Source organism: Thamnophis sirtalis, unplaced genomic scaffold (genome assembly GCF_051295495.1).
Source record: "Thamnophis sirtalis isolate CommonGarterSnake01/CBP01778 unplaced genomic scaffold, rThaSir2_p1.2 scaffold_8, whole genome shotgun sequence".
In the NCBI taxonomy this organism is placed as follows: Eukaryota; Metazoa; Chordata; class Lepidosauria; order Squamata; family Natricidae; genus Thamnophis; species Thamnophis sirtalis.
In genome coordinates this window covers 3,682,832-3,697,279 of record NW_028261388.1, presented here as the reverse complement: position 1 = coordinate 3,697,279, position 14,448 = coordinate 3,682,832, and the positions used below count along the sequence as shown (strand labels likewise).

The window sequence follows — 14,448 nt, the reverse complement described above, 5'->3', positions numbered from 1 at the left end:
TCTGTGAGACTTTTCAGGATGCAAGATTAACGATGCAGCTGGGGCTCGTTAGTGGGGTTGTGGTGATAAAAGAACGGATAGTGCCACGCCCTGGTTGCAGGAGTCAATGTTCCTTGGTTCATTCAACATTGATTGATCATCGGTCGTGGTTTATGTAAGATACACTTGGAGAAGTGCTTTGTTTTCTGTAACCCTGATTCAAGGATACACTTGGAGAAGTGCATTGCTTGTAACAGTTTTTGTTTTCTATTCTGTTATCTGCTTGAAAGAGACTTTATTTCTGTTTATTTTGGGGCTCGCAACCAGTCTGAGCCGAGAACTGATAAAGAGAGTTCCTTTTAAGTTTGTCTGCCTGTCGTCTGTTAACGAGCCGAGAAGTGGGGACAGAACAGCTTATGAATGAACTAACAAGGAATGTTACAACTTATCTAAAGTTAGCTTTAAAAAGGGGGAGTTAAAGTACAAGCGAGGGATGATGCTAAAGTTAATTAGTTTATTTAAATGTTTATACCCTGTATTTGCTCTGGGAGGTTGGGAGTGGGGGAGGGGATGTGGGATCGGGGTGGGGGGGGACGGAAGGGGAAAGGTATATAATTGTAAAACTCATTAAAACTTTTAATAATAATAAAAAAAAGGGACAACGCTTCATTTATAAAATATGTTAAAATATGTAATAAAAAATACATAAATCTTTGTTTCAACCCCCCCCCCATCCCAGAAATTAAATTTAAATCCATGTCTTTTTCAACAGCATTTCGACGGAAAGACACCGGGCGGAAGTTCGGAGGGCAGTCAACGATGAACGCCTGACAACCATCGCACATAAGTAAGATTGGCAGGTGTTACAAACGTTTTCTAACCAGATCTCACACAGGAAACTTTTCCGAGTGTCTCTTTCCCCTTGAGGTCCTCGTCTCCACTACAGGGTTGACATTAGTCATTTCTTCCTTCCTTTTATTAAATTTTTACCCTGCCTGCAATCCAACTAGACCTTTAACACCATACAAATATGGTAAAAGTGCACCTATGAGTAAGGACACAGTGGCTAAGACGCTGAGCTTGTCGATCAGAAAGGCCGGCAGTTCGGCGGTTCGAATCCCCAGCGCCGCGTAATGGAGTGAGCTCCCGTGACTTGTCCCAGCTTCTGCCAACCTAGCAGTTTGAAAGCTCGTAAAAAATGCAAGTAGTAAAATAGGGAGCACCTTTGGTGGGAAGGGAACAGCGTTCCGTGCGCCTTCGGCATTGAGTCATGCCAGCCACATGACCATGGAGACGTCTTCGGACAGCGCTGGCTCTTCGGCTTTGAAACCCAAATGAGCAGCGCCCCCTAGATTGGGGAACGACTAGCACGTATGTGCGAGGGGAACCTTTACCTTTTTAAACCTATACATAGAAGGGCTAAAATTTTAAAACCGCCCAAAACAATGTTAGATAGAGTGACCTTGCGATGCAAACATTTTCCAGGGCATCTTCTCCCCGCGTTTTTTCAGAATGTGGCCACGTGAAGAGCAGATCTAATCTCAAATAAGAGATGGTGATGATGACGCCATTGAGTAGCAATACTTGAGTGTCGTACTCCCCCTTCCCCCCCAAAAAAACGGTGGGAAGCAGTAGGCTGCTTTTGTTGTAACTGTTGTGCAGCCCACAATCAGTGGCAGCTTCACTTATATTCCGCTTCGTAGTGCTTTACAGCCCCTCTCTAAGACGTTTTAAGAGTCTGCCTCTTGCCCCCAACAATCTGGGTCCTCATATTTTAATGACCTCAGAAGGATGGAAGGCTGAGTCACCTTTGAGGATGAAACTCCTGGCAGTCAGCAGATCCAGCCTGCAATACGGGACTTTAACTATGATGCTACCACAACTCCCAAAATATTAGGATATTTTAGCTTCCCTCTGTTTTTTTTAAAACACTGGTATTTACAGAGTAACCGCGTGACCCGTCAAAACCGCGGTCCACTAAAGTGTGCCCGATCAAAGCGCGTACGTGACGTCATCAGCAGCGTGACAAATAAAATTAAAAATAAATTAAATTAAAATAAAATTAAAGCAAGCCGATTCACATAAAGGTAAGGGTTAGGTTTAGGGTTAGGGTTAGGTTAAGGGTTAGGGTTAGGTTTAGGGTTAGGTTAAGGGTTAGCGTTAGGTTTAGCATTAGGTTAAGGGTTAGGTTTAGGTTAAGGGTTAGGCTTAGGGTTAGGTTTAGGGTTAGGTTTGGGGGGGTTAGGATAAGGTTTTCGCGTTAATTTTAAATTTACCGCTCACAGCGTGCCGTTTTCGTCGCGCTGTGATGACATCATGTACGTGCTTTCGTTGAGCGCGCTTTAATCTACCGTGGATTTGTGGTGGAACCGAGTAACAGAGTTGGAAGGGACCTTGGAGGTCTTCTAGTCCAGCCCCCTGCTCAAGCAGGAGACCCTATGCCATTTCAGACCAATGGCTGTCCAGTCTCTTCTTGAAAACCTCCAATGATGGAGCACCCACAACTTCTGGAGGCAAGTTGTGATCAGGCTGTTTCTAACACTGCGGCTTTCCCTTCAGCATGTCTGGGCCTAACAGCTCTTCGGAGTGGTCCATCGAAGGCCGCCGGCTGGTTCCTCTGATGCCCCGGTTGGTTCCACAAACGGCCTTCACCGTCACGGCCAACGCGGTGGCCAACGCCGCTCTCCAGCACAACGCCTCACTCCCTTCCCCTGCGGAAACGGGAAGCAAAGAAGGTGAGGGTAAGTGGCCTTTATCTTCTTACAGCTTGGGGATTGGGGAGATAACGTCTATGAGGGGTTCTCTGCATCTAGGTCGGGGGTCAGCAACCCGCAGCTCCGGAGCCGCACGCGGCTCTGTCACTCCTCTGCTGCGGCTCCCTGTCATTGCGGGCTCCACAATTTTTTCCCCCTGCAATTTGTTTTTATTTTTAAACATAAAAAAACCAACATAAAAAAATTCTCATCCAATACATACAGCCTGTCGTTTGGTTACAAGTGTTTTTGCATCCATATTCTCAATTACATTTACAATCACAGATTTTCCATCTGATATAACTAAATACCTCACTTTCATTGTACAACGTATATTCAATTACAATTAATATTTTTTTTCTCAATAAACCTAATTCCCTTCTTGATTGTCTGTTTAATAACAATGTACCTTTATTATGATTACATATCCTGATATGAAAGAGATTTACCAACCATTTATATTTGTATATCACTGTTTTCAATTATGTATAATCCCACCAATCATCTATCGAGTATGCTTGTGTTCATTATTGTCCTTATACATCATACATTCAAACAAAGATGTTATTCCTTCATTTTTCAACAAGGTATTCTAAATAGTCACTTCATATGTATACCAATTTTTAATTACTTCCTTATTAAAATTATTTATCAACAACAAGATATCTTTATAATATATTCTTAGGGTTATACATTATATCACCAATCCTCTATCAAGTATACATAAATTCATTGTTATCCTTATCCATTTTAAAACAAAAAGTTCTAAAGTATTCAATTCATATACGTATCAGCCTTTCATTGTATCGTTGTTAATCTATTTTACCGCATATTTATATTATCACCGGTGGGCTCCACAATTGATAGGGCAGCGATGGTGAACCTTTTTTGGCTCGCGTGCCATAAGTGGGGGGAGCGCAGCGGGGGTCTTGCATGGGTGTGCCGCACCCATAATGCAATGTGCAACCCCCCCCAGTGCGCATGCACGCACTACAGATGCGACCCCCCCATTTTTTGCATCCTTTTTTTGCCCTCCCCAGGCTCCAGAGGCTTTATAGGAGCCTGGGGAGGGCGAAAAAAGCCTCCCCACGCTCCGGAGGCTTCAGGGACCTTCAGAAGGCATCCCTGAATCCACCGGAGGGCAAAAAAAGACCCTACAAGCAAACCGGAAGTGACTTCCGGTTTGCTCGGAGGGTCGTTTTGAGCGCTCCGGAAGATTCAGCAACCTTCAGGAGACTTCTTTGAAGCCTCCGGAGCACTTAAAACGATCTTCCGAGCAAACCGGAAGTCCGTTCCCGAACTTCCTGTTTGCCCATAGGGCTGGTTTTTTGCGCTCCAGAGGCTTCAGGGAAGCTCATGAAGCCTCCGGGAGGGAGGGGGCTCTTTTCGCCCTCCCCTGGCTCCTATAAAGCCTCTGGAGCCTGGGGAGGGCGAAAAATGGCTTGAAAAAAGGGTGAACTCAGCTGGCCAGCGCTGCGTGCCCCGACAAATGGCTCCGTGTGCAACCTGTGGCATGTGTGCCATAGATTCGCCATCCCGGTGGTAGGGCTTTCGGTTAGGACAGGTAGAGGAAAAAGGACACCGTGCTAGGAAGAGACTCTATGGTGGGGGAACTGGACTTCCGGTCAGTTCCAAAATTGAATGGGGAGGCTTCCGGTTAGGCGTGGCACGACAAAACCGCGGTCCACTAAAGCGCGCCCGATTAAAGTGCGCACGTGACGTCATCAGCAGCGCGACAAATAAAATTAAAAATAAATTAAATTAAAATAAAATTAAAGCAAGCTGATTCACGTAAAGGTAAGGGTTAGGTTTAGGGTTAGGGTTAGGTTAAGGGTTAGGTTTAGGGTTACGTTAAGCGTTAGGGTTAGGTTTAGGGTTAGTGTTAGGTTTAGCGTTAGGTTAAGGGTTAGGTTTAGGGTTAGGTTAAGGGTTAGGCTTAGGCTTAGGTTTAGAGTTAGGTTTGGGGGGGTTAGGTTTAGATTTACGCGTTAATTTTAAGTTTACCGCTCACAGCGTGCTGTTTTCGTCGCGCTGTGATGACGTCACGTATGCGCTTTCGTCGAGCGCGCTTTAGTCTACTGCGGTTTTGTGGTGGAACCCCGGTTAGGACCTTTGTGGCTCTTTGAGTGTTTAAGGTTGCCGACCTCTGATCTAGGTCAACGTCATCCCTTTTTCAGGAGTCAACTGGGCTTTCTTTTGGTTTTCCTTGAAGACATTTCGCTCCTCATCCAAGGAGCTTCTTCAATTCTGACTCTCCTCCATCACTTTACCAGAACCTGAAGAAGCTTCTTGGGTGAGAAGCGAAACCTCTTCAAGGAAAAACAGTTCGATTGACTCTTGAAAAAGCAGGACCGGAAGGGAGAGAGTTTTCACATTGGGGTAGAACAAGCCTTGAATTGGGGATTAGCACCCTTTGAAGGCAGGGGGGGAAGGTCTTGTGTGACTCTGTCGGGCTCAAAAATGATTCGAGAAAGCAGAATCTATTTTGAAAACCCGACTAAAACGTGTCTTTTGACTTCCTCTCCAGTCGTGGTTTGTTACTCCTACACAACTACCACCTCTACGCCGACGTCCACTCCCGTACCAAGCGGTAGCATCGCAACGGTTAAGTCCCCCAGACCTGCCAGCCCGGCTTCCAACGTTGTCGTTCTCCCAAGCGGAAGTGCTGTTTACGTTAAAAGTAAGTGCGTTATCAGCCAAAGTGGAAGATCTTGGTTATGACCTCAAAGGAGACTGTTTCAATCCTGGTGCAGTTCTTGGAATGGTAAATTCAAGTATCTCATTTTTGAAGTTAGAATGCTTCTGGTACTCTTGGAAAAGATCGTTTCAAAGTGGCAGTTTAGAATGTTTTGATTGCACAGAGACCGTATTTTTCAGAGTATAAGATGCAGCCTGTACCGTTCCCGTGGTTCATCCATGAGGCCAATGTGGAGAAAAGACAGGACACGACCTTTCTCGGGATGGAGCGACCCAGATTGGGGGTCTGAGAGCCCCTTTTATTGAGATAGGACAAAGGCAGGAGGAGCAATAGCATGTGGTTAAAAACAGCCTGTAAAAGTACAATTTCTAATCTACTGCTCAGTCTATATATGGTCAAATCCTGGGCGTCATTGGTAGGGCACATCTCAGGATGTTATGTTATGAACTATCAGGATGTTATGGAGTTTTAGGAGTTTGTTTTCTCCTGTGTGGTTCAGCGTGGCTCTGCATGCCCTGGTATGAACTGGACCATGGGTGACCCACACCTACAAAAGGAACTATATTACAACAGCAGCCTTTTCCCCCCACAAGAAGAGGGTGAAAATCTGAGTGCATCTTATACCCTGAAGACAGCATTTTTGGCCTCCCGAAACCCCGCCCCCTTCGCAAAAATGGACATGCAGAGGGTTTGGGAGGCCTACAAAATCCTCTCTGGAGGCTGAGGAGGGCAGAAACGAGTGAAAAACGGGCCATTTTTTGCTCATTCTCCCCCCCAGCTCCCAGGAGCACTCTACAAGCCTCCCAAAGCCTATGCATGCTCTGTTTTTTGCAAAAAAACCAGGCTGTTATTTGCTCGTTTTTGCCCCCCCCCCCAGCCCCCAGAAACACTTTTACTAATAATGAGGCGGGCAGAGGGTTTGGGAGGCGGGCAGAGTGCAAAATCTTTTTTTAAAAAATTACCTCCTCAAAATCTTGGTGCGTCTTATACTCCGGTGCGTCTTATAGTTAAAAAAATACGGTAAATAGTCCTCGCTTAGCAACCACACTTGGAACTGGCAACTTGGTTGCTAAATGGACAATGACAGGACCCGGAGCGTGCTTATAATTTTACTTCAGCTTTCTGTTTCCCTCCGTCCCCCACCCTTTGGAATACACACTCCAGTACTGGGATAATAAGTGTTAGGTAAGCTCCCCGTTGGGAGAGCGAGTGCGTTCAGAGAAGTGTTGTGAGAGTTGTGTTGGAGAACACACAAACCAGCATACAGAGACACTGCAGTTTAAATAGGCTTTTACTTTCATGGAAACAGAGGTATCAGAGTCCATCAAACAGTCCAAGTCATACACGGATAAGACATTCAGTCATCAACGTCTTTCAGTTAAGGGATAATCCAAATAACATAGTCCATAATCATACAAACAGTCCGGTACACAAAGTTTGCTAGCAGTTGCAAAACTTACAATAGCTCACGCTGATCACTATACGGCACTTCTAACAGCCAGCTTCCAAACACTCAGATCAGATCAGCATCTAACAGTGATTCTGGCTCCATCTTATGGCCGATTGAGGAAACAGCAACCAATCACATTTACAGCATGATTTAAAGACACAGGTACAGCATTGTTACATGATTTTTATATTGCCAACCCAACCGTTAGATTATATTCCTAACAATAAGTAAGAAGGGAATCAATGTTTACATTCCCTGGAGAGGAAGGGATTATAGGAGAGTAAGCAGAAACACAATGTAGAATATACAAGTGGTCCTGACTTACAACAATTCATTTAGTGACCATGCAAAGTTACAACGGCACTGAAAAAAGAGACTTGTGACCACTTTCTACACTCATGACCATTGCAGTATCCCCATGTGATGAAAATTCAGACGCTTGGCAACTGACTTGTACTTATGACGGTTACTGTATCATGTGATTCCCTTCTGCGACCTTCTGACAAGCAAATTCAATGGGGAAGCCAGATTTGTTTAACAGTTGCGCTACTTACTTAACAACTGCAGTGTTTCACTTAAAAACTGGCCAGAAAGGTTGTAAAATGGGGCAAAACCCACGTAACAAATGTGTCACTTAACCCCAGAAACTTTGGGCTCAAGAGCCGAGGTGGCGCAGTGGTTAGAGTGCAGCACTGCAGGCTACTTCAGCTGACTGCAGTTCTGCAGTTCGGCGGTTCAAATCTCACCGGCTCAAAGGTTGACTCAGCCTTCCATCCTTCCGAGGTGGGTGAAATGAGGACCCAGACTGTGGGGGCAATGCTGACTCGGTAAACCGCTTAGAGAGGGCTGAAAGCCCTATGAAGCAGTATATAAGTTGAACTGCTATTGCTATTGCTAATTGTGGTCCTATGTGAGCACTACCCGTACCCATTGAAAGGAATGTAACCACACTAGCTGTTTGTCTCATGTGCTGGCTGGGAGCCTAGAGCGGCTTAGAAAACCAATAAAATCCAAAGATGTGACACTGATTAAAGTCTTGTCAGTTATAGGCAGCAGCTTGGAGCTAGCTAATTAAGGTGTAGAGTTGGCTTTCTTAACTTACGATTGACACCTATTGTGGAAATACTGGGAAGCCAACAAAATCCAAGGATGTGGCTCTGATTAAAGTCTTGTCAGTCACAGGCAGCAGTTTGCAGTGGACTAATTAAGGTGTAGGGCTGGGCTTGTCAACTTGTGGTTGGCACCTATTATGGAAGTGCTCTGGAAAAAAAAATCAGCTAAAGAAGAGATCAGTTGCTTAACAATCCCTTCGCTTTTTCCATTAAACCCAAAAGAAAAGTATCTGGTTTTCTTTCTATATTCACTTTAAGAATGTTCTGTATCAAGAGATGAATCCTATTCCAATATTTCTTTGCTTTATCACACTTCCATCCTAAATGATAAAAACATATATAACTCAATAGCAGAGTTGGAAGGGACCTTAGAGGTCTTCTAGTCCAACCCCCTGCCTAGGCAGGAAACCCTATACCATTTCAGACAAATGGCTATCCAACATCTTCTTAAAGACTTCCAGTTTTGAGGCATTCACAACTTCTGGAGGCAACTTCTGTTCCACTGATTAATTGTTCTCACTGTCAGGAAATTTCTCCTCCATTCTAAGTTGCTTCTCTCCTTGATTAGTTTCCATCTGTTGTTTCTTGTCCTGCCCTCAGGTGCTTTGGAGAATAGCTTGACTCCCTCTTCTTTGTGGCAACCCTTGAGATATTGGAAGGCTGCTATCATGTCTCCCCTAGTCCTTCTTTTCATTAAACTAGACCTACCCAGTTCCTGCAACCGTTCTTCATATGTTTGAGCCTCCAGTCCCCTAATCCTCTTTGTTGCTCTTCTCTGCACTCTTTCCAGAGTCTCCACATCTTTTCTACATCAAGGTGACCAAAACTGAATGCAGTATTCAGAATGCAAGATAAAATGATAAAACCCTTCTCTACGTTTACATTTCCAACGTTCATTTGAAATACCTTTATGCATTCTTGACAACTTATCTGGCGTTAAATGCCAACCATACATCATCTTATAGAAATTTTCCTTTAAATTATAGTTGAATGTAAATTTTAAACCTTGATTCCACATATTCTCCCACGCTATGCAAGCAACACATTATATCCAAAGTTCCTTGCCCACTGAATCATACAATGCTTTGACTTGTTCATTTTCCAGATTTAAATTCAATAGCACTTTATGGTAAAGGTAAAAGTTCCCCTTGCACATACGTGCTAGTCATTCCCAACTCTAGGGGGCGGTGCTCATCTCTGTTTCAGAGCCAGCGCTGTCCGAAGACATCTCTGTGGTCATGTGGCCAGCATGACCAAATGCCGAAGGCGCACGGAACGCTGTTCCCTTCCCACCAAAGGTGGTTCCTATTTTTCTACTTGCCTTTTGTTTTCAAATTTTTTATTTTTAAACATTAAAAAAAAAAAAATTCTCGTCCATTACATACAGCCTGTCGTTTGGTTACAAGTGTTTTTGCATCCATATTCTCAATTACATATACAATCACAGATTTTCCATCTAATATAACTAAATACCTCACTTTCATTGTACAACGTATATTCAATTACGATTAATATTTTTTTCAATAAACCTAATTCCCTTACATTCTTGATTGTTGAATAACTATATGCCTTTATATAATCACTTACCTCATTCTGAATATTTTTATAATATAAAAAAATTACCGCCTATTTATATTTATGTATCACTATTTTCGGTTCCACCACAATATCGCGAAGCCCTTCGGCGCGGAGACATAAGCGCGAAGGTCTAATCCGCGCTGTCAGAATCGCTGAAGCGAAATCGACCATAGCGCGGAGACATAAGGGCTTAGGGCAAATCCGCGCCTTTCCATACAATCTATTAGCAAAATGGGACACTAGCGCGCCGTCATCACGCAGGCGCAATCGCGCTAACATGTTGCAGCTGTCAAAGCTGTCAAATGTCAAAGAATCGCGCGCGCGTTGCAAAGCTGTCAAATGTCAAATAATTGCGCGCGCGTTGCAAAGCTGTCAAAGGATTCAAACCATCGCGCGCTGTCAAACCTTCGCGTGCACGTTGCAACTGTCAAAGCTGTCAAATGGCAAACCATCGCGTGGAACTTATTTACTGACATAATAAACTGATTTATTGATTCTGTATATTTACTGACATAATATGCTTCTACTGCTGACTTGCTGACTGTTTATCTTATTTACTGACATAATAAACTGATTTATTTATTCTGTAATCGATATCTTTATTCCATTTGATGCAACAAAATAAACTTTTAGTACTACATTTTACTGTCTGTAATTGATATCTTTATTCCCTAACCCTTAACCTAATCCTAAACCTAATCCTAAACCCCTAACCCTAATCCTAAACCCCTAATCCTAATCCTAAACCTAATCCTAACCCTAAACCCCTAAACCTAACCCTACACCTAATCCTAAACCTAATCCTAAACCCCTAACCCTAATCCTAACCCTAAACCTAATCCTAATCCTAAACCTAATCCTAAACCTAATCCTAAACCTAAACTCCTAAACCTAACCCTAATCCTAAACCTAACCCTACACCTAATCCTAACCCTAACCCTAACCCTAAACCTAGGGATTCGAACCGTTGAACTGCTGTCCTTTCGGATCGACAAGCTCAGGGTCTTAGCTACTGAGCCACCGCGTCCCCCTTTTATATGTCATAACTTTATAGACTATGGCAATCATATGCTCATCACTAACCACACAGTAAAATGTCCCAATTGATTCGAATGGAGTGAGAACGCCCAAAATCTGTGCTTTTCGTTGCAGGCGTCAGTTGTTCGGACGAGGACGAGAAGCCCCGCAAGAGACGCCGCACCAACTCCTCCAGCTCCTCCCCGGTGCTCCTGAAAGAGGTCCCCAAAGCCATCCCACCGGTCACCAAGACCATCACGGTGCCCGTGGGGGGCAGCCCCAAGATGAGCAGCATCATGCAAAGCATTGCCAACTCCCTGCCGCCCCACATGTCTCCCGTGAAGATCACCTTCACCAAGCCCTCCTCCACTCAAACCACCAACACCAACACCCAGAAGGTCCGAGGTGGCATCGGGGTGGTTTGGGGTGGAAAGCTTCTCCCACTCTTATCAAAGAGTTTGGATAGGGGTCGGAAACCTGCAGGTCTGGAGCTGCATGTGGCTCTGGAGCCGCATGCGGCTCTTTCATCCTTCTGCTGTGGCTCCCTGTCACTGCCTGGGGCCACAATTTTGAGAGGACCTTCTGGGGGTGGGGGAGCACGTTACGCCAGGAGGAGACTCTCTGGCAATGGGCGGGTTTTCCGGTCAGCTCCACAATTGATAGGGCTTTTGGTTAGGACAGGTAGAGGAAAAAGGATGCCGTGCTAGGAGGAGACTCTATGATGGGGAAACCGGACTTCCGGTTGGCAGAGGAAAAAGGACTCCATGCTAGGAGGAGACTCTATGGTGCGGGAACCGGACTTCCGGTCGGCTCCAGAATTGAATGGGGGACTTCCGGTTAGGACTTTTGTGGCTCTTGGAGTGTTTAAGGTTGCCGACCCCTGGGTTTGGGTTAAAGCAGAGGTCCCCGACCCCCGTGCTGAGCAATGGAACTAGTCTGCAGCATGCAAAAAACTGGGCCGTGCAAGCAAACCAAGTCCATTAAAGTCCACTAATTTCCAGCAGTCACTGAATGAATGGTTGTAAGTTGAGGACTCCCTGTATTTTTTAGGACTGTCACAGTACTCTTCAACATCTTCATCAATGATTTGGATGAGGGAATAAATGGGGAACTCGTCAAATTTGCAGATGACACCAAGCTGGCAGGAATAGCCAACACTCCAGAAGACTTAAGGCTTAAGATACAGAAGGATCTTGACAAACTTGAACATTGGACACTAGCTAATAAAATGAAATTCAATGGTGAAAAGAGTAAGGTTCTACAAAAACCAAATGCACAGGTACAGGATAGGTGGTACCTTGCTCAACAGTAGTAACTGTGAGAGGGATCTTGGAGTCCTAGTGGACAACCATTTAAATAGGAGCCAGCCGCGTGCAGCAGCTGCCAAAAAAGCCAACACAGTTCTAGCCTGCATAAACGGGGATAGAATCAAGATCACGTGAAGTGTTAATACCACTTTACAAAGCCTTGGTAAGGCCACCCTTGGAATACGGCATCCAGTTTTGGTCACCACGATGTAGAAAAGATGTGGAGACTCTAGAAAGAGGGCAGAGAAGAGCAGCAAAGAGGATTAGGGGACTGGAGACTAAAACATATGAAGAACGGTTGCAGGAACTGGGTATGTCTGGTTTAATGAAAAGAAGGACTAGGGGAGATATGATAGAAATGTTCCAATATCTCAGGGGTTGCCACAAAGAAGAGGGAGTCAAACTATTCTCCAAGGCACCTGAGGGTAGAACAAGAAGCAATGGGTGGAAACTAATCAAGGAGAGAAGCAACTTAGAACTGAGGAGAAATTTCCTGACAGTTCGAACAATTAGTCAGTGGAACAGAAGTTGCCTCCAGAAGTTGTGAATGCCCCAACACTGGGAGTCTTTAAGAAGATGTCAGATAGCCATTTGTCTGAAACGGTATAGGGTTTCCTGGCTAGGCAGGGGGTTGGACTAGAAGACCTCCAAGGTCCCTTCAAACTCTGCTATTGTATTGTATTGTCCTGGAAACACAAATAGGAAAACGGTCGTATTCAACTGTTGTCCAAAGTGTCTCATTGTCCTTTTCTAGGTCATCATCGTGACCACCTCACCCAGCTCCACGTTCGTCCCCAACATCCTCTCCAAATCCCACAACTACGCAGCCGTCACCAAACTCGTCCCGACGTCGGTGATAGCGTCCACCACCCAGAAGCAGCCCGTGGTCATTACGGCTTCCCAGTCCTCCCTGCTTAACCACAGCACCAGCCCCACCACAACCAGCCTCGCCGCAGGGAGCTGTTCCACGCCTTCTTCCACGCCCAGCACCGTTGCGGTGACCACCGTGGTGTCCTCCACGCCCTCCGTGGTTATGTCGACGGTGGCGCAGGGTAAGAGACTGGCTGATTGGGGTAAGAATGGAAAGTCCTATCGCTTAATGCAGGGGTCCCCAACTCCTGGGCCCTTGCCCACTGCCGGGCTGTAGCCTGTTCAAACTCAGACCACGGGAGAGGAGGGCAAATGCGCGCACATGGAGGGTGCTTACGGTCATGCGTGGTGCTCCCCTGGCACACGCCGGAGGTGCCCTCCACCCAAGGGCCAAATCATGAAGCAGACTCCTTGTCCCGACAAAACGCCTTTTTAATTAAGCAAATGTGAATTCCTCTCGTGCACATCCAGCAAAGTCGCAGCCAACAGTCTTTCATGAGATTTCACAACCACAGACCTTTATCAGGCTTGGAGAGCTGCCAGGCCGATATCTTCTAAACGCCACGCTGTAGCAGCAATTACTTGGCAAAGAAGTCAGGAACAGATCTTCACTCTGATGAATGGAACTCCTGCAAACTCCACTCCCCTTTTGCTCCTCTTCTTTCCTCTGGGAGGGGCCATTCACCGTCCACCTGTGCCTTTACTCCTGAGTCGACCCCCTGTTCCTTAGCTGTTTCCTTCTCCTGGCAGCTCTGCGCATGCATACACTGGGAACAGGCTCCAGCTGTTCTTCTGCCCCACTGATCTCCAACTCTGAAGGCAGCTGATAACTGGCATACGGCTCTGGCCCCCTCTCTGCCTCCGACACAGAGCCTTCCTCAGAGCCCTCCCCAGACTCCAGGACTGGCCCATCTTCCTCCCCAACCTCCTCACTGTCCGACTCTGCTTCCAGCTCTGTTGGCAGCAGACTGTGGACCACAATATACTGGAACACTGCTATCATGTCCGTCCGTCCGTCCCCCCCAGTCCTTCTTTTCTGTAGATTTATCCAAACCCAAACCCTGCAACCGTTCTTCATATGTTTTAGTCTCCAGGCCTTTAATCACCTTCGTTGCTCTTCTCTGCACTTTCTCCAAAGTCTCAACATCTTTTTTGTAACGCGGCAACCAAAACTGGGCGTGGGATTCCAGGTGTGGCTTTACTGAGGCTTTGTCAAGCGGTACTAATCTAATAAAGGAGGAACGCGGTAGCTCAGTGGCTAAGAAGCTGAGCTTGCCGATCAGAAAGTTCGGCAGTTAAGCAGTTCGAATCTCTAGCGCCCACGATAGATAGATAGATAGATAGATAGATAGATAGATAGATAGATAGATAGATAGATAGACAGACAGACAGACAGACAGACAGACAGACAGACAGACAGACAGACATAGATATGGAGAGAGAGAGATAGAATTTGGATAGATAGATAGATAGATAGATAGATAGATAGATAGATAGATAGATAGATAGATGATAGATAGATAGATAGATAGATAGATAGATAGATAGATAGATAGATAGATATGGATAGATATGGATATCTATAGGAACATGGTGGCTCAGTGGCTATGGCGCTTAGCTTGTCGATCAGAAAGGTCGGCAGTTCAGCAGTTCGAATCTCTAGCGCCCACGATAGATAGATAGA

The 14,448-nt window shown here is 45.5% G+C and overlaps 1 protein-coding gene across 1 annotated transcript in view; it reads left to right on the top strand.

Moving 5' to 3' along the window:
• The window catches only part of EMSY (EMSY transcriptional repressor, BRCA2 interacting), a 65,313-nt gene that overhangs the window by 15,514 nt on the left and 35,351 nt on the right, over positions 1-14,448 (top strand). Inside the window, 5 exon segments of the mRNA XM_087720982.1 lie at positions 752-826; positions 2,539-2,720; positions 5,260-5,412; positions 10,723-10,985; positions 12,649-12,946. Coding sequence (XP_087577108.1) covers positions 752-826; positions 2,539-2,720; positions 5,260-5,412; positions 10,723-10,985; positions 12,649-12,946 — 971 coding nt within the window.